Source organism: Vigna radiata, chromosome 9 (assembly GCF_000741045.1).
Source record: "Vigna radiata var. radiata cultivar VC1973A chromosome 9, Vradiata_ver6, whole genome shotgun sequence".
In the NCBI taxonomy this organism is placed as follows: Eukaryota; Viridiplantae; Streptophyta; class Magnoliopsida; order Fabales; family Fabaceae; genus Vigna; species Vigna radiata.
Genome location: NC_028359.1, coordinates 1,234,083 through 1,257,570, shown reverse-complemented (window position 1 = coordinate 1,257,570; position 23,488 = coordinate 1,234,083). Strand labels below are relative to the sequence as shown.

Below are 23,488 nucleotides of genomic sequence, written 5' to 3'. Positions count from 1 at the left end.
AATCATAATATATTGGATATTTATATAATTCAAATAATACAGTAAAAAAATTGATATTTTAAACAAATTTTTAATTTAAAAAATCAAACTTGAGTGGGTTGTCGAAGGCGGCTAAAAAAACCAATTTGTCATCTTCTACCAAAAACCGTCCCATACATTTTTGGTATCCGTCCTTGTCAAGGCGGCTAAAACCTGAATTCCGTCTGGGCCAATTCTTTTGTAGCCCATTCAATTTGGGCCGAATTCATGGGCCTCTTAATCCATAACTTAGTAGGTGTTTCTTTAGATTTGGATGATTGATCAATGCAGCATCACTTTTAGCATTGAATTAGGGAGCTTTTGTTTTCTCTTCCACCTTTATCTATCACTGAATTCTAATTCTGAGATTCGTTCAACTATTCTCCGACCATCAACAATGCAACCTTTTCTTTTTCCTTTTTTCCATCCAACACTTTATAAACTTAGCTTAAATACCACGACAATGAACAAATCAATCAGCTTCACCATTTTTCGAGCTACTTTACTTCAAAAGAAATCCTACAATTAAAAGCATTACAGGAAGAACACCATAAATAGGTGCAAAATCTAGGATGATGTTGATTTTAATTTTATATAATTGTAGTGGAAATACACGAATCTATGTTGGTGTTTTTTCGGAGACACAAAGAAACATTATGGTACTGACACAGAAAGCCCCCACAAGAAAAGAAGCAATGATATATGTTGTTGTTATTATTGGTTTTGTGTGTGAAGTGAAATGATGAGGAACACACTGGTATCAGGGCTGTAAAGTAAAGGAAGAGAAGCAGTGAGCAAAAAGCAAAACCAGAAAAAGGAAAAAGAAACGACGTCGTTATGATTCCCGGAACCAGTGTCGGCGGTAGAAGGGACACGCTATCATCGCTGGACCTTTTTCCCTTCGCTTTCCCACCAAAACTTCGTTTCTTCCTTTCAAATAACCACTCTCACTCTCACATCCATCTTAATTAATCCATTCGTTAATTAATGCTGTCTCCGTTTTCGCCCATGCCGGAAATCCCCGTCGATTTCCGAGCACCGCCGCCCTCTCCGGTGGCATCCGGCCGGAGATCCACCGTCACCAACGACGACGTTTTGACCGAGTTTCTAGAGGCCTCGCTCCGCGTCCCCGATCTGGTCCTGCCGGACAAGATCTTCCCCAAACAGAAGCACCTCGACGCGCCTCCTGAGGTAGACTTCGTGTCGCTCTGCTTCCACCGTGACGACGCTCTCCGCGACGTCGTGTCCGATTCCCTTGCCAGGATCGGGTGCTTCCAGCTGCTAAACCACGGGATTCCGTCACAGCTTGTGGACTCCGCCGCCGAGGACGCCGCCGGAGTGTTCCGGGTGCCGCATGCAAAGCGTGCAGCAGCGACTAGGTCACCGGAGAAGCCCTGGGGGTTCGAAGAGTATCACGCCGGAGAGGAGGAAGAAGAAGGTAGTGAAGAATTTGTGTGGTGCAATGAGGATGAGTTGAAGTCGAAAATGGAGGGAATTTGGCCCATTGGATATCCAAATTTCAGGTTACGCCATAAATTATAATACCACTTCTCCTTTGATTAATAAAAAATGAATCTTTTTATACAAAAATCAGTCTTCATGAACTCTATTAGATTCAATATGGTTGATCAATGTTTAACATCAAAATTTCTAAGTCCAAAATTACTAAAGCTTTTAATCTGTCTGAACTTGCAGTGAAAAGATGGAAAAACTTATGTCACGGATAGAAATGGTGGCTATGAAAATGATGCATGTGATACTGAAAAAGAAGAGTGCAGAATTTGAGAGTGAGAACAATAAAGGGAATGTTTGTTGCATTTATAAGCATGGTGGTGATAATACTAAGGATGCATTGGCTAATTCTTTGAAATATGATGTGATCAGAATGCTGATCAGGGGAACAGATTACTCTCATTCATTGTGCTTCCATCTATGCAATGGCTCTTCACAGTTTCATGTTTACTCCAAGAAAAGTTGGCTCTCTTTCTGCCCTGAGCCAGGTGCCCTTATAGTCACTGCTGGAGATCAAATTCAGGTGAGTCTGTGTAAGAATGTGAATCTAAGTTTTACATTGATGTGACATGTATATAATTGCACTCTCAAAACAAAAACATCCTCTGTGTTATTCATTAGTTTTGGCTACAATGAAACATGACAATTACAGAGGATTAAGGAGGATGATGTTATTTGGTTACAGATGTTGAGTGGTGGACTTTACAAAAGTGTGATTGGAAGACCAATCTTTAAAACAGAGAAAAAACAGAGCATTTCAATGGCTTTCCTCTGTTCTCATCAAAAGAAGAAGAAGAATTTTGGAAGCCATGGGAGTAGAAGTGTTTCACTTTCCCAGCAAGCCATATTGGCTTTAATTCTGCCTCTTGTGTACCATGTCATGATTTTTGTTTACAAAAAACTTAATTCATGAAAACCAAAATACACTTTCTTTTACCATACCATGTTTGTCTCTTTGAGGAATTGCATTAAATTTTGATTAAACATAAAGTAAATGTAAATTTTAATTATAATAATTTTTAATTAAGTGATTGCACATATGATAAGGTAAAATTTTAATTATGTTAAATAATAAGTTCATTTAGATTATATTTAAAATGAATTCAGTCACCACGAGTGTAATTGTCCAAAACATTATGACAATTTCAAGCCAGACAAATTATATTTTAGTATTTATTTAAAATAAATAAATAAAATGATGTATATAGACAAAACCTGATGAATAAAAACATGTAAAGACTTCTTTTACAAAAACAAGTAAATTTGACTCCTATATAACAAACAAATAAAAAAATATATATGAAAATAGACTGATGAATCCCTACTTTATTTCATATAAATAAATGGTGCATTTCCTAAATGACTTCATATATAAAAAAAGGTTAGTTATATATCTCTTATATAATGATATTTAGACAACATTTTTTTGACAATATTTGAACATTGATTACGTGTTAATATGTGATTGATCAAAAATTACTCCACAATAATGTTTATGATTATTATTATTGATTGTGAAGTAATTTTTGACCAATCATAGATTGACACGAAATCACTGTTCAAATGTTGTCAAACAAATGTTGTCTAAATATCATTATCCATATCTCTTTGACGACTCCAACTAGTTGGAATTGATTATAAGATGTGATAATTAATTAGGTTATGCTGAAGTTGTAATGGATGTAAGACAATTTTCAATTTCAAATTATAATAATTAATTTGTAATCGATTATTAGTAAATTTTATTCATGTCATTTACTATTGTGATCTATTATTAGATAAATTTATTTGTAAAAAATATAGTTTTAATTCTACATTACTTTCCATTATTGTCTCAACTTATTAAATGTACTGCACCAGTTACAAATTCTTTGTAAAATGTAAAAAATTCTTTGTAAAATGTAAAGGATAATGATATTTAGACAACATTTTTTTCACAACAATTGAACATTGATTACGTGTCAATCTGTGATTGATCGTAAATTACCCCCAAATGTAAAAGTGTAGAAGAGAGGAGTTTTAATTTTCCACTCTAAATTCTATGCTACTTTTCATCATTGTCTCCCCTCATTAAATGTAGTGCATTTCACTTATTAAAACTAGTTATATCAAACCATTTTCTATATATATATATATATATATATATATATATATATATATATATATATATTAAAAAAAATAAATATAAGCTATATAATGAAAAATGTTTCGGTAAGGTTGAGATCCTTAAATTCAAAGTTGTTCAGTCCATATTTTAGTTTATGTTGTTTCTCTCTTCTCTTTGTCTTAGCCATGGAGAAGGGTGTCTGCAGAAGACACTTCGACATTAAAATTAGTGACTTTACATAATAATAATATAATATATTATTCGACTCTCCTGTGAAACATATATTTAAGGTTTATTACCTATTTTGGTCCCTCAGTTTGTAGGGTTTATTCAAATCATCTTACCTTTTAAAAAAGTTCAGTAAAGTCCTATGTTTCGTTAAAAAATGTTTAATAAGGTCTTTTTGGCTCACAACGTTAAAAATATAACGATAGAGTTGTCACCGTGACCAAAAGTGAGTGACCTGTCGAGTTTGATGAATACGTGACACACAATATATATTTCACAGTGTAAATTTAAAAAAAAAAATAAATGACATAAGTTAGGTTTAAGTTAGGTTCCTAGAACATGTTTCGCAGATCGAGATCAATGGATTCAGAAGGGTAGAGAATCCGTCGGTGTCTAAGGCGACGATAGAGTCAATGCCGACTATGCAAATCGTCGAGTCTCAAGTCGTTGTGACAGAGGCGCACTGAGCCGTTTGCAAAGAGGCCTTCGAGTTAGGCGCGTTGGCGCGTGAGATGCCATGCAAGCACCTCTACCACTTCGATTGCATTCTCCCGTGGCTCTCGATGTGAAACTCGTGCCGGTGTGCTGCCACGAGTTGTCGTCGGAGCAAGCGTCATCGGAGAGCAAAGTCCCAGGCCAGATCGAAGAAGAAGCAGTGGGGTTGATCATATGGAGGCTGCTTGGCGGTGAATTCGTCGTGGGTAGGTTCGCCTGCGAGAGTCACTTGCCGGTGATGTACACGGAGGTGGAGAATGGTGGGAATTCGAGCGAAGGTTCTAGGAGAATCTCTCTGTCAATTGGAAGTGGGAGAGTGAGGGAAAGTCGAGGTGGAATTGGCAGAATGTTCCAGAATTGGTTTGAGAAAATTGGGGCTTTGACTAAAAGTTGTAGCCTTTCAACTTCGCTCTTTAGTAGAAGAAGTTCCACGAGAACCTGGGTTTTGGAAGATTGATTTGGATGGAGTTGTATTTTGAAAGCAAGTTTTCAAATTTCAGTTTTCGAATTGAGATTCTTACTGTAAATAGGCATAGAAGTGGGTACTATGTAGTTAGAAGTCTCTTGGTCTTGCTGCATACCACACCATTGGGGAAGAAGCCATGCTAAATTACTTGATTTGTTAAACGTTGATATGTACTCATCGCATATTCTTTGTAGCCATTATTTTTAGTTCAGTTTGATATGTTTTCCCAATCTAAAGTGTGTAATATAGCAGAATGATTATTATTGAACCTAACTTACGTCATTTAAAATTCTTTTAAAAATTTACACAGTGATATCCGCGTATTACAGGTCACTCACTTTTGGCCACGATATTCACTGTTAAAAGTAGGACATGATGAGTAACCATACAGTAAAAAAATAATAATTTTAATGTTTGACATATATGTTTATTATAATCAAATTTATATTGAATTAAAAAATTAACTAAATAATAATACAAAACAATATCATACATCATTTAATAATATTTGGTATTAATAAGTATAACAACTTTATTCTTATTTATTCTAATTAATATATGTTATTTTTTATTACATAGGCTTTTATAACCAATTATTTATTTATCAAAACAATCATAAAACACTACCATTCTTTTTATTTTAATAAGAATAAAATTAAGAAAATGGTAAGATTAATAAATTTTGTTAGTCTATCTATTTATCTCTTTATATATATTAGTTAACTAATATTAAATAATATATATAGTTGGAAAATGATTTAATATAATTAGTTATGATTGGAGCAATGTAATATATTTAATAAGTTGAGACAATGATAGAAAGTAACATAAAATTTATAGCTGAAAAGATAATTAATTCTTGTTTACACTTTTGCCTTTTACAAAAACGTTGTAATTGGTGCACTATAATACATTTAATAAGTGACGATAATGAAAAATAACATAGAATTTAACTTCATTCTGCACAGTTAATTTTTATTTTACTGTTTCATTTACTTCCTGCACTCCCCAATTGTACCAATCCAGCATCTCTTAACAGTACATTTAGAGCAATATTTAACTGAATTTTTAATAAGTAATTCTCTGTGCAAATAGTGTACATTCTAAGAACAATGATTGTATAAATATACTTTTTGAAATTAATTACAAAGCTACCATATAATATTTTCAGTGCATATTCAAATATTACTTATTCACTAATTTTTAATCAATATTTTATATATTTTTACATTTAAGTGTTCAATATAAATAGTTTTAAAATGTATCTATTCTTACTTCTTCCTTTACTCCGTTATTCTCATTTACATATTAATTATAAAATTCTAAATACATTATATAGTTTGATATTTTTTAAATCATTAAATTAAATCTATTGTAGAAAAAAATTAACTATTTTTCTAACCTAAAATTATCATGAGCTAGTAAGTTAACAAATTATTTTAAAATTTAAAAACAAACCTATAAAGTGTTTTAAAATTCAAGAAACACTATTTTAGTTATACTTTTCTTTATTGTGTCTCTTTCATTTAGCTCTGCTTCTTCTCTTGGTTTATTTTTTATCTTTGTATCCACAATTTCATTTTTCAAAATAGTATTTTTTTTTTAAAATTTGTTTATACCATTTTAGAAACAGGACTGATGATAATTTTGATTGGTTACCAAATATTGAGAGAATACTTATAATTTCTTTTTCTACAACATCAAAATACTAGGCCATCCATTGAAACAGGGAAATTGTGTTATGTATTTTACTTCCATTTTCACTGTTAGATACAAAAACTTATGCACTCAGCCGAAAAAGGTTAGCCATCCCTTTGCTTCCAACACCCTCTGTCTGATATTGCTGCTGAGTATTACATAAATTAATCGATTCAATGTTTTAGGGTTTAGCCTTGTACGATGATATCTGAATACTAGGTTGTAGATTTTGTATGTATGACTATTGTTGTCTGCCTGTTTGTCTTATCATGTTTTGCTTGTTTTGCTGTCTACATTTGAATGGACTCAATCTATTTTTGTACGTCTTACTTCTTAAATGTTTAATATATATGACAGGGATTTCAAACAAAAAGGTGTGTTGAGACTTTAGGGCAAGCCAAAGAGGAAGGAAAATTTGTTCTTTAGTTTGACAATTCACCTTTCTCTGGGCAAATTTTTGTTTTCTCTGCAAAGATGGATACATCAACATTAACTGAACAACCATTTCTCAAGCTCTCTTCAGATGAGGTAATGACAATATATATCACTAGAATGTTCTGTGCTCTTTATTTGTGCATGGCATTGCATATTATTCCACATTTATTGGCTAATCCTTGCACTCTATATGCTCTTCCTCCACTCCTAGATGTTGGAATTGGAAAGAATATACAAAGATATGGGAGAAAAACCACTTGATTGGAAGTTGTGTCAGGAGATTGCTAGACGTTTTAGGTGAATTTTGTCATATCTTTAGCATAATTAAAATTTTTTGTTTTGTTTGTAAATGATATTCCATAATTTGACTTCTTAATTTTGTAGTTCCTTGTCAAATGGTGCTGGTAAAACTTCCTTATCAGGACAACAGGTTGTCAAATAAATTTCTCCATCCTTTAGGCATATTTGTCATTTATGCCGAGTGTTATAAAGCTGTGTTGGTTTTATTGGATTTTAGGTGGAGCAGTGGTTCAAAAATAGGCAGAGAGCATCCCAGAACAAAGATAGTTCATCACCCAACCTGGTGTCACTTTCTGCAGGTCTTTCAAGTTCAAAAGGTTATTCATCTTTTCCTTAGACTTTATCATGGCTATAAAGTTGTAAAAGGAAGAAAAAAATTCTCATGATGGAATTGGGTAGTCTGTCATCTGATTTTGAAATTTTGGCTCTCTTTAGAAACCATTGGATTATGATCACATCTAAATTCATGGTGATCTTAATATTATTTGTTTGAAACCTGTAAAGTCTTCTTATCATATAGTCATTTGTTAATAAAGAGTTCACTTGATTTGGATGAAAAGTTTCAATGACACAAGCTTAATTTTTTGGGATAATACTGTTATTATCATGTGACATTGAGTTTTTCTTTTAGATTTCATTTCCACCTTATCTTTGAATAATAGTATTCCTCCTGCAACATTAAATTTCCAAATTTCTATTACATAAAAAATGGTACTGTTTTGATCTGTATTCACTGAGCAATAATTTCCACTTTGTTACCAATTGCTTTATTATCATCAATATTCTTTGGCAAGTGCAACAGTTTATACTTAGTCATGCTGTTTCATGGGGCTGCAGAAACTGCAAGGTCATATGTTTGCAGCATTCTTGTATTGTGTCAGTGTTGTTAAGAAAGAATGGAAGAGACACCAAAAGAGATAATGATAATGCAAAAATAAAAAATATTGAAAATAGTGGTAACCAATAACTATACAAAGGGGATACACTGTTTTGTTCTAACATGTTATATTGTGCATTCTACTTTATTTTATTCCTGTAATGGACACTATTATTTCTCTCCTAAAATCTTATTTTCGCTTTCCAAATCACTCACGTCCTCTAAAGGCACACACTCCACAAATCGTCCAGTGTATATATTGTAACTACCATTACCACTTCTTTTTTAATATATACTAGTTGTAATAATAACAATTTCATCAATATTATTAATTGATGATCGATGGTAAGCAGTCATGCCTTAAGTTCACTAAGCATTAATAATTCCATAGTTTTAGTATAATGTTCATAGTCATTAGAACTTGGTATACTCTTATTCAAATCTTATGATTTTATACATGAACTAATCTGAAATAAATTTGTGTCTTCTTACTCATGAATGAATATGTACATATGGTTTTTACTTTTTAACCAATTTTCATGAATCATAAAGTCACCTGAACTTAAATTTTTCCTAGAGAACATCTATAAACTTATCCTATTTAATTATTCCACCTTTGCCTGTCATTCACTCATTCAATGCATGTACTATTTAGTTATATAATTGTTTTGTTTCCATTCTTGTCAAATAAAGACTTCAAAAATTCAGATATAGTTAATAATTTTGTTTTGTATGACTTTTACATTGGTTGTTTTGTCTATTTCTAGTTTAAATTCCTTGTATTATATGATATATGTGAAGTAATTTTTCATTGTACAATCTTGTGATTCACGATTTGAATCCACATTTGATCACCTTTATAATTTGTGTTCTCAATCTTAACAAGCTACAGATATATCGGACTTGGCATTTGAAGCAAGATCTACAAAAGATATTGCATGGTGAGGAATAATTTAATTAATATGAGCTCTGTTTTCTGAGTTTAGCCATGAAATGGATTATTATGAAAAGTATAAGGTGTGGTCTGATTTTATTTTATTTGTTTCTTTCCAATAGGAAAAAGACTATCCCTAAATGTCATGTATACTCTATAAAAGGGAAAACCTTTATGATAGATATCCATTGGTAGTTAGTTAGTTAGGAGTCTGTTAGTGTCATAATGAGAAGTTAGTTACTTATATTAGTTGGGAAGGTTGAGATAGTGGAACATATCATTTTCTATATCGTTTCTTTTGTTAGTTTCGTACATACTTTCTTTCCAGCATCTCATTTATTTTATTTTTTTTCAATTATAGGCATGATGTTGCATTGTTCCTTAACTACAGAGTTATGTGCTCAGGTGAACTTGTAAGATTCTTCTTTATTCTAATTTATGTGCTTTTGGTCGTGAAGAAACCGACACATTATCTACAAAATTTATAATAAGAAGAGGAATGACTGTTTCTTTCATGCCTGCCTCATTTTACCTAAAATAGTTATCTACAATTTCCTGCTTTATAATTATTTATAGACATATTCACTGGAGAGTTGATGTCATGATACTTTTCTAGGTTTGTATATGTAACACAAATTACACAATGGTTATATATGAAGTTTTTCTTCCCTTGCATCTTAAATTGTATGTTATTGTACAATACTGCAAGAGCAACCTTAGTGACAGATTTTTCATGATTAAACTGGTCACCCTACTAATTTCTTTTTTTGTTTCATAATTTAAACGGATCTTGTCACATAAAATTTAGGAAGTCCGTGTCCGATATGCTGGATTTAGTAAAGAGCAGGATGAGTGGGTGAATGTGAAACAGGGGGTGCGTGTGAGATCTATACCATTAGCTCCTTCAGAGTGTCAAAAGCTTCAGGATGGAAATCTTATACTATGTTTCTTGGTAAGGGAACACTGCTATCTTTTATTGTGTTTCAATTTGTCTTTCCAATCGCACGGTTAAATTTAGCACAAGACATTTTCAGGGTTTATTGATCTGTATATATGTCTATCTGTATCTATGTATAATGTATATATACATTATATAGTATCACCAATTCAATCATTAACAAGAGTAAAGCCATAAGAACTTATTAGATAAAAAATCAATAATAACAAATCTGTTTAAATTTGTAACTTTCTGTTTGAACTTGAGTAGGTTTTTTTATCTGTTCTCCATTGATTATGAGATCAACCGGCACCAGTTTTATGCTTGACCCAAATAGAGCATTTATTTGTTTGATTTTTATTTTCTGTTGGAAGTTTCACATCGATTAGAGATACAGTCAATTTAAAATATATAAACGGGTGCAAATCTCATCTTACAAACCGGTTTTGTAGAGTTAAAATAGACTTTAGAGTCCACTTATTAATATTCTCATTAGCCTTTTTTATGTTTTTTCACAGGAAAGAGACGACTATGCTCTCTATTGTGATGCTCGAATTGTGAAAATCCAGAGGAGGGTGCATGATCCAACAGAGTGCACATGCACCTTCATTATTCAATATCTCCATGACCAGACTGAGGTGATATTTGATTTCTTTTCTTCCTATTCACTCCCTTTTGTGGATATTAACACTAACTAATGTTGTTTCATATGTCTGTCAGGAAGAAGTTTCTTGGAACAGGTTATGCATTAGGCCTACAGAAGAAGAATCTGCTGTTCACCCAATTCTTGCCATTGATCCCACCCAAAGTCCTTCTCCTAGTTTCTCCCTAAATCCCATAGAGTCCTTGTGGGGATAAAAAGAGCCAGCTTCTTTCAAATTCCCCAATTTACTTTTGGTTAATGTTTTTTGACAACTTAAGATGGTTAGACTTTTGTCTATTTTATTTATAATGTTGTAGACATTGATTAAAATACCAAAAACATAGATAAATATGAGTATATTGGTCGAGATTTGTTTAGAAATTATTTTGATACAAGTAAATATTTTAGAAATTTCTTCAAACTCTAAAACATGCAGAAACTTTCATGTAAATGCAGAAACTATCATAATTTTGCATTTGTAGAAAACTTTCATAAATTAGTTACCGAATATTAATAACTTAGCAACTTGGTCATTATATCCAATATAATAATATAATTACGAACCATTACTTTCTTGATATATATATCCAATATAATACTATTTGTAGGATTGCATTTTAAAAACCAGAAACTACCCATTTGTATGCCCTTGCTGCTCCTAGCCTTCTTCCTATATCTATTAGACCACCACTGATTTTGTATTTTATTATTATCTCAAAGGAACTTAACATCTGACAGAGAAGAAAATTCTTTATTATTGTATTATTATCTCAAAAACTCTTTGATAGGAAAAATAAAGAAAATCAGTTTTAGAAAGTTCAAAACAAATCAAAGAGAATTAAAAAAAGGTAAAACAAAAATAGTTAGATATAGAAAAAAAAAATACAAAACTAGTTAATGTTCTAATTTTTATATTCATTATAATTTTTGTTACTTTTAGAATCATGACAGCTAAACAAATACTCATCCTCACAACAACGACTAAAACCAATTATTTTAAATTTTATACAAATGAAAATGAAAGAAAACGTCCAAATCAGAATTCATGAATTATATATAACCAAAAGTATATTTAAGCCAATATTTTTTTTACAAATATAACTACAACAAACGATTTAAATTTTTATCAAATACAGCTAAATCTATAAGTATTGTAAACTGAAAGAAAATATAAAAAACCTTGATAAAGTTATAGAAGTAGAAAATTGATCTATTGGATTATGTAATATAAACGTTTAAATATAAGTAATATAATATTCATAAACTATAATTAATTTTTACTTATATTTAAAAAGTTAAACAGTAAAATAAAGATGATTGAAGAAATATCATAATAACTTAAACTAATCATTGACATAGAAACAATTTCCACACGAATGGCAACCAGGGGTATTCCAGTTTAGTTTCCCTGAAAGCGTTCATTCTGATACATACAAATAATTAAAACTTTAGTCATCAAAATTTCTTGGGGCATGGCTGCAGCCACGTTTGCAGGGCTCAAGAAACTGTACGTCCATAGCATATAGAAGCAATGTAGAGGTTCTTAGCCCACTTCTCCTGTAAAACCAAACATGTATATATAATGATGAGACCTTAATTAACTGGAAAAACTAAAAGCATAAACAACAAGTGTATTATTTCAGACCTTGACATGTGTACTAGGAAAAGCAGAAGTCCTAAGTGTTTCCTGAGTTTCATCTAAAGGTTTCCTCCTTGGTACACTAAGGACAAAAGCAGCTTGGTCCCAAGTTGCAGCAGTAGATGTGATTCTGTAACCGCTATCCCACCGCTTGTGAATCCCCTCACTAGGATACAGAAAGTCTAGTTCAATCACCTGAAATTCGAATAAACAACATTATTCGAAGTTGTTACAAAGTTGCATTATGAACTACATTACTGATAGATAAATGACCTGATCTGAATATCCTGCACCACGAGACATCACGACTCCCCATCTCGGCCCTGAGGTGGCCATTGAAGTCACGTAAAATCCCTCCCTCCATTTTTTGTTAATCCACTTAAAAGGAAATGAATCACTGACTTTGTATGATTGCTGCACAAACTGTGTACCTGGAATCCAAGATCGTAGTCAGCAGAAAAATAAAATTGAAAATTGCCAATCAACATAGCCGAGGCACACACACACACACACAGAGTCTTTGGAGGAACCAACCCTTGGACATTACTACTAGCGAGCTCCCATTTGCAGCTCCAGCAATTGCGCTGATGTAGTAACCTAGTTCCCATTGCTCCACGATCCATTCCTTCAGGTAAACCAAAACCGAGTAGGGTTAATTATTTTTTAAGGTGATTTTTGAATTTGTCCTCAAACTGTGATCATGGTCTCTATAATTTAAAAATAAATGGATGTTGTCCTTATCAACCTAACGGCGTTAGTTTTTGTTATGTGACAACCAACATTGTCACATGTATGCCACGTGTGTTCTTCTTTCCCTCCCCCATTCTCCTTGCCACTCCTCCCCTCTACCCACCCTTCTTGCCACCTCCCCTCCCCCACCCTCCCTGCAGTTCCCAATTTAGTAGAATTCTGAAGAGACTTCATTAGTGGGTGAAGAGAGAAGGCGAAGACAAAGAAAGCAATTACCCCCATTCTTCGTAAACCCTAGACAATTAACCCACAACTTCCCTTTCTTCTATGCTGGAAAGTAATCCCAACCCTTCCCTTGCTTTGTGCTTCAGTAACCCTAACCTAGGGTTCCAATGGGAGAAGAGGTGGAAGAACGATGACTCAGATGTGGAAGAATCAGAAAGAGTGAAGATTGATTAAAAATGATTGATTAATTAATTTATTAATAAAGTGGATCCCTTATTAAACCATTCTCTTGGACACTGTTTTGGTCTTTATCTGGAAAGACTCTTACGTCCTCCATGCGTTTTCACATGCTTGGATTGTTTTATATAACTTATTTTTGTGGTTGTGGATGTCGTTATTTAATCTGTTTCATAACTGGACAAAAGTATTGAACCAAAACCCCGTCTACGACAAATTAGTGCGGGTGGGTGTGTGAGAATGAACGTGAGCCAATGGCAACTGCGGGAGGGTGAGGGGAAGAGCGGCAAGGAGGATGGAGGGAAGAGAAGGACACACGTGTGGCATACACGTGGATACAATGTCAAAATGTGGCAACGCCGTTTCCAACATAAAAAATATTAACAAATTAACACTCTTAGGTGATGAGAATTTCATCTATTCATTTTTAAAGTATCGGGCCCAATGAGGATCAAAGTTTAAATAGGGAATAATTCCAAAATCACTTTATATTTTAAAGATTAAAAACATAATTAATCCTATTATATATTAACAAATCTACTTCCTCCGATCATCCAAGAAAAAGACACGAGCAATAATTTGAGACAAAATTACTCATTATTGAGTAAATTGTATGTTTGTTGAAAATCTAATCTCTAAACAATCCATAAACAAAAAATAAAAGCAATGAATTTAAATTTACCTTATGGAGGAAAAAGGGTGACAGTTCGTAAACTTGGCCAGCGAAACCTGTTCCCGCATCCATGATTAATGCCCATACGCTCTGACATGAAGCAACACTGCTAATATATAAGCCATCCTCATTTCCTTTCTCAATGTGCTGGGATAACCTTGCATCTGATACATTATAGTGATATCTGCAACACACAACACAATCGTTACTAAAGTACAACTCCCTTACATTAATTTCAAAAGGTAGATAATTCTTAGCATTTTACTCCTGTGACTAAAATATGACATCCGGAGTAAGTCAAACATAGAACACAAGCAAATATACACAAAAAGTTGTAAAAACAGATTTCATAAGATGCTAAGGAAGGGGAAATGTGCAATTAACATCTCTATGCATCAGTTTAAAATGCTGAGAAATAGAACATAGAAATGACAAATCAAACTTCATGACATGCTAATGTGTACCTTTGTTTCATTGGTCTACGAGCATTGTAAACACTAATCCACTGTGATGCTGGCAAACCAATACGAGTCTTCTTTTTTGGCTGGTCATCGTCCTCTTCTTCCATTGCTAACCGGCCTCTCTTATGGCCAATGAGCTTCAGACAACAAAATTAGCAATATCACATATCTTACATACGATCAATGAATGCATAAAGTAGTAACGATTATATTTACTAAAATCTTGGAATGCATATAAAACAACACAAATGTAAAGGGATAGCAAAATTGATACCTTTTGTGCACCTTCTGTATTAATTGGTCTAATATCTGGGTTAGGACCGACAATTCCATCAAATAGAGAAATATATTTTGCATAATTGGGTTCTTCATCAAACTTTAAGTTCACAACATGTTCAACAAACTGCTTAAAAGGTTGAGGACAAAAGCAGCAAATAATCTCTGGAGATGTTCCCATCTTCTTCTTGCAAACCAGAAAACCTTTGTTTTCTCCCTGAGAAAATAATGTTAAAGACCAACATTCTGAACATAAGAATAACACTAAGTTGTTTTAATATGACCAACCTGAAATCCCTGCCAAGGAAGGCGACCTCGGAGGAGAAAAATCAATGTATATGCAAGAGATTCCAAGTCATCCCTCCTGCTTGCAGTTCTCCCTAAATGTGCATGAACACTAGCATAGCGGACTGTGCCTCTGCAAATATTTCCCACAGAAGTTATCAATACCAATGCAGAAACTGTATAAATAGATGCAAAAATATCTACATGATCCAAATTCAATTACAAATACCTAAACACATCTGGTCTTTGATCATATTCCACATGTGAGCCTGTTGCACTATCCCTCCACTTAGTAGCTGTACGCCCAAAACATCAAAGAAAGTGTGTAATTAAGAACTGGCAAAACAGGTAAATATGATAAAAAAAAATAAGTTGACAACTGTATCATACCTAATCCAAGATCTACGAGGAACAATTTTTTCTCATCAGACGTCCCAGGAGGACCAAGCAGAAAATTTTCAGGCTTCACATCCCCGTGCACATATCTGCCATATAATGTAGCCATACAGTTTAAGGAACATAATTTCAAGTATTATGAAACTATAAAATATAAATAAAAATACACACACACACTACCGATGCAACAAACAAGACCTAGCCTACAAATATAAAAAAATTATCAAGCAATGTGAGTGGTACAAAAATTACCCTCGAGAGTGCATTTTTTCCAATATAGATATTGCTTCAATTGCAATACAAGCAACCATTTCAGTGGACATGCTGGAATTCAAAAAAACGCATTAGCACACCAAATTAAAATCAACTACAAAGAATACAATTTTACTCATATATGGCATAATTCCAAGAACTTACGCATGAGAGTTATTATTATTCCAAACATCCCACAGACTAGGTCCCAGTATATCCATAACCTGCACAAATTAATTTATCAAGTCAAACATTCAAATTTTAATCGAGACAATCTCAAATACGAGAAATATAGAATCATCCTTCAATATAATAGTCGTGATAGTGTTATAGACACTGGATCAGAAACTCTTACAAACGGAATTCTAAAATGAAAAAACAATGAGTCTTCTGTATATTTCTTTCAATTGCACCAAATGTTCAGAATACATCCACTGGCACTTCTAGGGTCCAGCAATCCCCCACACAAAACACATATTTATCCATAACCTCCCTCCAACGCACAACTATAACCAAGGTTGTCAAACTCGAGAGTTTACATAAACTCGTAAGAACTTAGTAAACTCGGATCGAGTTTACTTTACGAGTTTACTTCATATAAAAATATTTTAAAATATTTATAAATAACAATATTATAAATAATGTTTTTATTTTTTATAATATTATTATAATTATTAGTTTATTTTTAATATTATTATTCTTTTATCATAATTTTAATTGAAGATATAAAAGAATAAGTTGTTGAACTTAATAATGGCCCAAAAGTTCAGCACAATAAAAGAAGCCCAATTATGCAAAATAATAAATGTCATAGAACACTCAGAATTACTGTATTAAATGTTTACATGTTAGAAAAAAAGATAAACACTGACGCATATAGTGGAGTGAATTTATTCTTTTAATAAAACCCTAACGTTTTAATTTCTTTAACAAAAACACAATTAGGGTTGTTTTGTAAAGTTAAAATAAAAACCTTCAGACGCAGAGCTCGAAGGAGAGATTAGAAGCGGCTGTGGCAAGCGCGAACCAAGTGAGCTCAAAGACAAGATTGACGGCCAGATCGATGGCGACAGCGAGATCGACGGCGACGGCATGAATGAAGCGAGATCGAACGACGACATGGAAGGTGTGACGGAGGGCCAGATTGACGACGCGACAGAGGGTGAACTTGATGAACAACGGCGCGACAGAGGCGAGATCGATGAGATTGACGACGAGAGCACGAGAAAGGAGATGAGCAGTGAGAACGAAAGCCGTGAGTTGAACGAAAAGCTCTAAAACCCTAATCTGGTGAACCCTAAAAACTTTCTTCTCAAACTCGCAGAATCGGAATCCAACTCGCGATTTTAGGCAAGTTTAACGATCCTATCACCGATTCTACCGATCCCACACTAAAAACGAGTTTGTGTACGAGTTAACTCGAAAGCACCGAGTTAACGAGTTAACTCACGAGTTCGATAACCATGACTATAACTACTACAAGAATTTTCAGCTAATAAAATCAATTAGTTGTATATCTATTATTTCTTCTTTCATAAACCTTCATAATAGGAGGTCGTATTCTACAATACCCTGACCATTGAGATTCACCTTGTCCTCAAGGTGGAATTGTGGAAAATGTTCAGTAATAACCGAAACTTCCTCCCAACTGCTTTCAAAATCTGGTAGTTGGTTCCATTTGACAACAATTTCTAGCTGGCCGCCTTCATTAATTCTACAATCCAACACAGCTTCTGGACTCAAATTCAACTCAAGATCATTTGTTAAACCTTCCCAGCAGGGGTTGAGACTTTTGTGTAGGATGTATAACTTTCAAAAGAGCCACATGAAAAATGGGATGAATTTTAGAATAAGGTGGTAGCTCTAACAGATACGCAACAGCTCCCACTTTTGCTAGAATCTTGTAGGGATCATAATATCGGGACTGAACTTTTCATTCACCTTTCTAGCCAAGGGTCGCATTCAATATGGTTGCAACTTGAGATATACCCAATTCCCTACTTTCAACTGAACCTCCCGACAATGAATATCAGCATACATTTTCATTTGATGTTGAGCCTTCAGTAAATTCTTCTGTAACTCTTTTAATAAGGAGTCTCTCTCTAAGTAAGCTTATTAATTTCATCAATCCGAGTTGGAACCTTTGAATAAGGAGCCAACAACAATTCGAATGGGTCTCCCATCAAAACCGGTTGGAACCTTTGAATAAAAGCATTCTTGTAACTGAACCAAGACTGGTTTCGGTTGCACATTTCCCACCACTGAAACCAAGATAGTGCATTACCTTCCATCACCACCATTACAACTTCTATTTTTTTTCCTATTCTTGTACTCCTCTTGACGGAAATAGCACTCAACTTTTCCTATCCACCTCATAGCATTCTTGAAACCAAACCAAGAAGACTAGCTTGAGTTGCATGTTTCCTACCCTTAAAGCCAAGATAGTGCATTACCTTCATCGTCACATAACAGCTTCTATTATTTCTTGTTCTTCAACCCCTCTCGACGGAAATAGTGCTCAGCTTTTCCTATCCACCCCACGGTATCCTCTCCCTCAAAAACAGGAATATGCAGCTGCCTCCATTTATCACAATTATTGTTTCCCAAGAATGCCACCTCCACAAAGTCTTCTTGGGTATCATCATCAACAACTCTTTGATCTCCAGAATTTGCTGCACTTGCATTGCACCAACCTCTCCAACCGAGCCATGCAAGGATCTTGTTGTAAGAATCTGGCTTCCAGTTCTACACATCCCTTTGGGATAATTTTGCGTGCAAACTTTCTTCAAAACCTTATGGTAGTTGAATGCCTATGTGGTAGTTGAATGCCTATGGCTACGGTTTTCTCCAAAAACTCCACTCTTGATTCTATCATTCTTGTAGTCACCATGTGCAATAACCCACAGAGCTCAAATCAAGCTCTGATACCAGTTTACAGAACTGGATCAAAAACTCTTACAAAAGGAATTCTCAAATGAAAAAAAAAAATAGTGTTCTGGATATTTCTTTCAATTGCACCAAATGTTCACAATACATCCATTGGCACTTCGAGGGTCCAGCAACCTCCCACACAAAACTACTTTTCTCCTCTCCCAGACCCGAAAACACATATTTATCAATAACCTTCCTCCTCCCTCCAACTATAACTAATAACAGAATTTTCAGCTAATTAAATCAATTAGTTGTATTTCTATTACTATTTCTCTCATAAACCTTCGTAATAGGAGGTCCTATTCTAACATAATGAACAAATAGTCAAGAACATCGTACCATGACATAGTAATCGCCCTGCCTGCCCTTGTAGTGTACTTGTGGGACACCATGACTGCCACCGAGAGTGCTGTACAAATAATAGGGAAAGATGAACATGACGAATGGCATAGCCTAGAAAAAGAAGAAATGGAGACTATAAAAAGCAGACAGAATAGCACTCACTTGTATACTTGCCACTCATAGGGTGGTCCATAGGTACACCCCTTACTAGTTCTATGCTCAAGTTTTAATGCAACCTGATCAAACAGTTCACAATGTGAATATCTGAAATTTCAACATGAGTAAAACTTCACATTCAAGACAGAAAAGATACATATACCTCCACAGCCCCAGGTCCAGTTCTCTCATTCAAATTTCCACTACAGCGTCGTCCAACATATACCTGACCAAATCCACCCTTGCCAAGTTTTCTTTCTACTTTATAACAAGGGGAATTACCTACTTGGATCTGCCCGCAGAAGAGAACAAAACTAGGATATAAGTATCAGCAGAACATTTTATCATGCATATTTATGCTTCATGATTTATAAGATTCAATGAAGAAAACTAAACATTTATTGATATCGATGACAACACAACTAAAGAGAAATGTGAGAAAACTATTATGGGGAAAAAAACTCAGAGAACTCTCTGTAGAGACTGTTAAACAACTGTGCTTGAATAAGTATGTTCTTTCTTAAATTATTGAAGAGTGACTTTTCAAACCGCCGGCGTTACACAGACAACTAAAGATGTTATTACAAGTGATAACATCGTTTACAACCTTTACTCTCTAACATACAAGTATGCACCATTGGACAAAAGAACATAATACGCTAAATCATATCCGGAAATCTAGACAAATTTTAGGTATTGCCAGCTAAATTTCAGAAAGTAAAGTAATACGTATTTGGATGACCATCTAAACAAATATGTAGCATAGACAAAAACACACCAACAGAAGAACTATTGACTATTCACGTTATAGTTGAAACAGGATCTTTTTCATACGTATGGGTAAGCTGCATTGGCAATGGATTCTTTCATAGAAAGGATCGGGTAAAATGAGAACATGTAAAAACAAAAACATACAGGCAACTGTGCCACTACTAGGTTGTTTTTCTGCATGAGTGTCTAAATGTTACACGCATTCTACAGAATATACAGCTTATGCGTACTTGAAGAAAACTGATATGACTGAGTGTATAAGACGTGTGTCAAAATAGATAATACCTATGAAATGAAAACCAAAACAGAGTGCTCACACCAACACACTTAAAACCTGTTTTTTCAGAAACAAATAAGTCATAAACTAGATGGGTAGGTAAGAGAAAATAGAAGACTGCTACACTGCACTGAATCAAACATGTCAATCATGATTCTCACTCTTGCCTTATAAAATGTCCAGTCATTTTTCATGAGCCAATTTATGAAGTTGTGATGATATGCTATTTAAAAAAGTGTAAGAGCCTGTGCTCCACAAAGAAGGCACAATCACACTGAAAACTTAACAAGAGGACGGTAAAGCCTGCCACTAAAAAACTTTAAACAACGTTTCAATGATCTGACCAAAAAATGTCAATATCAGCCAAACTTAAGCTGGCGTTTTCAAAGAAAATGGTGTCCTAAATTTCCTCTCTGGACATTAACAAGATGTGTCATGACAAAACTCTTAACGCTCAAAACCTTCATGATATACCACCATCCGATGAAAAATAATAAATAAAAAATAGAGCATGAAAAAAAAAATAACAATAACGATCAGACCTTCTGAGGAACCTCGGGAGTATTGGCATCATCTTCACCACCGGCATTGGCCTTGTCATTGCTCCGACCTCCGCTGTCATGTCCAACCATCTCTTTCTCGGCTACCTCTTCCCTCTCCGCTCCAGCCGCACCAACACCTTCCCCCAATCCCCGATTCTCTTCTTCCTTCGCAGCAACAACTACGTGCTCATTTACCACCACCGCCTGCACCGGCGGGTGCTGTTGTTGTTGCTTATGCTTATTATTTTCGTTGCTGTTGTTAGTCTTCGGCACAGCTGCCGCCGCTGCCGCTGCACGCCGCCTCCGGGTCCTTGTCGCAATCGCCTCCCCTTCCACTGCTGGACTCTGCAGCCGCTCCTGTTGTTTCGCTGCTCCCCGGCCCCTGTTCGCTCCGTTACGCAACACCGGCATCGTTCATCCTTCAAATCTCATCCTCCTCGCGCAAATTCCGACCGAGGAAAGAAGAAACGAAATTCTAGAAACTTCGACGTTTCTCAGACGTCGCTTTGCTTCCGATCAAAGTCAGACTCTCGAAATATACCGAATATCTCCCAGAAGTTTGAAGAACCGCGCCGATTTCGTCCAATAACAAAAACCAAACAGCGAGCGGACAGAGCAAAATGTGACACAAAACGAGAAGCGTTTCAAACGATCCACACTATTTAGATTACTCGAATCTGTAAGAAAAAAGATTGTCGTGGTGGAATTAGGGTTTCGAAACGATCAAGCAGAGAACGAAGAAACCATGGACGAGGATGAGAGAGAAAAATAGAGGGGAAGAAAGCTTTTGAGTACTTGCTGAGACAGAGTACACGAGGTTTTTTTATTTATTTACTTTTGTGAAACTAAGGAATAATTACTTTAATAATTCTCAAAAAAAAAATAGTTTAGTTTTTACGAACCGTAGATTAGGCGACATTGGACGGCTTGATTTGATTAGAGTTTTTTTAGAATAATTAAGGTTCTAATGGAAATAAAATATAATTAATAATTGGAGAGGATATGAAATTACTGAAAAGTACTCATAATTTACAATTGATCTGTGAAACGAATTTTTCTTCAGAACTGGTGCTATTGTGGAGGATCGCTGTAGTGCACGATCGTCCACCGTTATTGTGCTGTGGAGGCTAACATCTCTACCCTTATTCCTTGCTTGTACGGTATCGTGGGCCCCAAGTCAACTAGATCAGAATCAATAGGATTTAAAGGTTGACCAAGTTATTGGAGTTTTCCTCTTTTTTAATAGTTTAAAAATGTTTTGGTGTTATGGTCATGATTTCTTTTATCATTTTTTTAAATAATTTTAATTGTTTTAGAGAGGCTAATATATATATATATATATATATATATATATATATATATATATATATATATTACCCAGAAAATATACTAGATAAAATTTTCAATAACAAACAATTGTTTTAAATGTCTTTTTATGATTTCAACATACAAGATTATTCAAATATAAATTAATTGATTATCAATTAAAGTATTTTAATAATAACCACCACTAATATATAGTAATATTTTATACATAACATTTAAAATACTTTTTTTATATTTTTTTGTTTTAACTTATTTATCAAAATCTAAAATATTATATACATAATTATTATGAATAGATATTATAAATAAATTATTGTCCATTATTTTAACTATTTGTATTAATTATTTGTGATTCTTTAATTGTATCTTTTGTTATAGATAGAACTTTTTTCTCCAAGAGATAACATGCAGAAAATGAATTTGTATTATTTCTTGTTCTTTATTCTTTCTATCTTCTCCCTTTTTTTATTATAAGTTTTATTTATAAAACGTTATTAGTAAGATACTGTAATTAATAGAGCTAGTGGGGCATTTTCTTCAAAGGACAATTTCATTTATGGCTCCATACTCTCTTTAATATTTTTCATTTACAATTTTGTTTTATACTCTTATTTTTGTGATAATTATTGTTTGATTTTATCAATTTCCATCTCTATTTTCGTATTATTATTTTTTATTATGATTTTTATTATAAAATTAATATATATATATATATATATATATATATATTTGATAATTTTTCTAATGCATAATAGATATATTGTTTATTGTTAATATTGTAAGAACTCATGTAATTTTCAAAAGTAATAAATTTTTCTCTTGTTTGGTTATGTGAAAAGTTAATATTAAAATTATTGGTTAAATATGTTTTAGTCCCTATATTTTAGGATGATTTTGGTTTTAGTCTCTCTTTCAAACTAAGGTATAATTTAGTCTTTCAACTTTATAAAACTCTGCTTTTAGTCTTTTTTACCAAATTTTTTTAACTTTATTTGTTGTTTCAAGCACGTTTTATTATAGCATTTGGATTATTTACACTGCTTGACACATTTTTGCTTCAATGTTAACTAAGAAACGCGTTTGAATAGCAAATAAAGTTAAAAAAAAATTGGTAAAAAGAACTAAAACCAGAGTTTTCTAAAGTTGAAGGACTAAATTGTACCTTAGTTTAAAAAAGGGATTAAAACCAAAATCGCCCTAAGAACTAAAAACATATTTAACCCTAAAATTATTTTCTAGCATTATAAATACAATTGAGAGCTTCCAAAGAGCTAGTATACTTCTACCAATAAATCCAATAGAAATTTATTAAGTTTCAAGGATATTTGTATAAATATATATCATATTGAGACAAACAAC

General features: G+C 33.6%; 3 protein-coding genes across 8 annotated transcripts; 2 read left to right on the top strand and 1 right to left on the bottom strand.

The window, feature by feature from the left end:
* The first annotated feature begins 314 nt into the window (after positions 1-314).
* LOC106773732 (1-aminocyclopropane-1-carboxylate oxidase 5) lies at positions 315-2,469 on the top strand. The gene is made up of 3 exons (XM_014660474.2): positions 315-1,541; positions 1,714-2,053; positions 2,216-2,469. Exons 1-3 carry the CDS (start codon positions 1,006-1,008, stop codon positions 2,441-2,443), a joined length of 1,104 nt encoding a protein of 367 aa, XP_014515960.1. The 5' UTR covers positions 315-1,005; the 3' UTR covers positions 2,444-2,469.
* A 3,998-nt stretch (positions 2,470-6,467) lies between these two features.
* LOC106773699 (protein SAWADEE HOMEODOMAIN HOMOLOG 1) lies at positions 6,468-11,042 on the top strand. 6 transcript variants are annotated; one of them, XM_014660437.2, is made up of 10 exons: positions 6,468-6,627; positions 6,882-7,052; positions 7,171-7,256; positions 7,344-7,389; positions 7,477-7,576; positions 9,023-9,077; positions 9,432-9,483; positions 9,879-10,022; positions 10,526-10,645; positions 10,728-11,042. In XM_014660437.2, exons 2-10 carry the CDS (start codon positions 6,999-7,001, stop codon positions 10,863-10,865), a joined length of 795 nt encoding a protein of 264 aa, XP_014515923.1. In that variant the 5' UTR covers positions 6,468-6,627; positions 6,882-6,998; the 3' UTR covers positions 10,866-11,042. The 6 variants fall into 6 exon arrangements, with proteins under 6 accessions (XP_014515923.1, XP_014515925.1, XP_022642119.1 ...); XM_014660439.2 differs by having other exon boundaries at positions 9,029-9,077; positions 10,728-11,041; XM_022786398.1 differs by lacking the exon at positions 6,468-6,627 and adding an exon at positions 6,663-6,755.
* Positions 11,043-11,964: 922 nt separating this feature from the next.
* Positions 11,965-21,611, bottom strand: LOC106774206 (casein kinase 1-like protein HD16). Its single transcript, XM_014661113.2, has 16 exons — positions 20,804-21,611; positions 19,377-19,505; positions 19,220-19,293; positions 19,055-19,124; positions 15,950-16,008; positions 15,785-15,856; positions 15,527-15,621; positions 15,366-15,432; positions 15,140-15,269; positions 14,850-15,068; positions 14,579-14,712; positions 14,124-14,298; positions 12,824-12,914; positions 12,563-12,720; positions 12,296-12,484; positions 11,965-12,207 (listed from the first exon to the last, which is right to left on the bottom strand). Exons 1-16 carry the CDS (start codon positions 21,212-21,214, stop codon positions 12,148-12,150), a joined length of 2,133 nt encoding a protein of 710 aa, XP_014516599.1. The 5' UTR covers positions 21,215-21,611; the 3' UTR covers positions 11,965-12,147.
* Positions 21,612-23,488: the final 1,877 nt, after the last annotated feature.

Coding starts and splice junctions, on each gene's coding strand:
- LOC106773699 (XM_014660437.2), top strand. CDS start 6,999: ATGGATACATCAACATTAACTGAACAACCATTTCTCAAGCTCTCTTCA. Junction 7,053..7,170: donor TCAAGCTCTCTTCAGATGAG/GTAATGACAATA, acceptor CTCCACTCCTAG/ATGTTGGAATTGGAAAGAAT. Junction 10,646..10,727: donor ATCTCCATGACCAGACTGAG/GTGATATTTGAT, acceptor TATGTCTGTCAG/GAAGAAGTTTCTTGGAACAG.
- LOC106774206 (XM_014661113.2), bottom strand. CDS start 21,214: ATGCCGGTGTTGCGTAACGGAGCGAACAGGGGCCGGGGAGCAGCGAAA. Junction 19,506..20,803: donor CTCCCGAGGTTCCTCAGAAG/GTCTGATCGTTA, acceptor TTCTGCGGGCAG/ATCCAAGTAGGTAATTCCCC. Junction 12,721..12,823: donor GCTAGTAGTAATGTCCAAGG/GTTGGTTCCTCC, acceptor CTTGGATTCCAG/GTACACAGTTTGTGCAGCAA.
- LOC106773732 (XM_014660474.2), top strand. CDS start 1,006: ATGCTGTCTCCGTTTTCGCCCATGCCGGAAATCCCCGTCGATTTCCGA. Junction 1,542..1,713: donor ATTGGATATCCAAATTTCAG/GTTACGCCATAA, acceptor CTGAACTTGCAG/TGAAAAGATGGAAAAACTTA. Junction 2,054..2,215: donor CTGCTGGAGATCAAATTCAG/GTGAGTCTGTGT, acceptor ATTTGGTTACAG/ATGTTGAGTGGTGGACTTTA.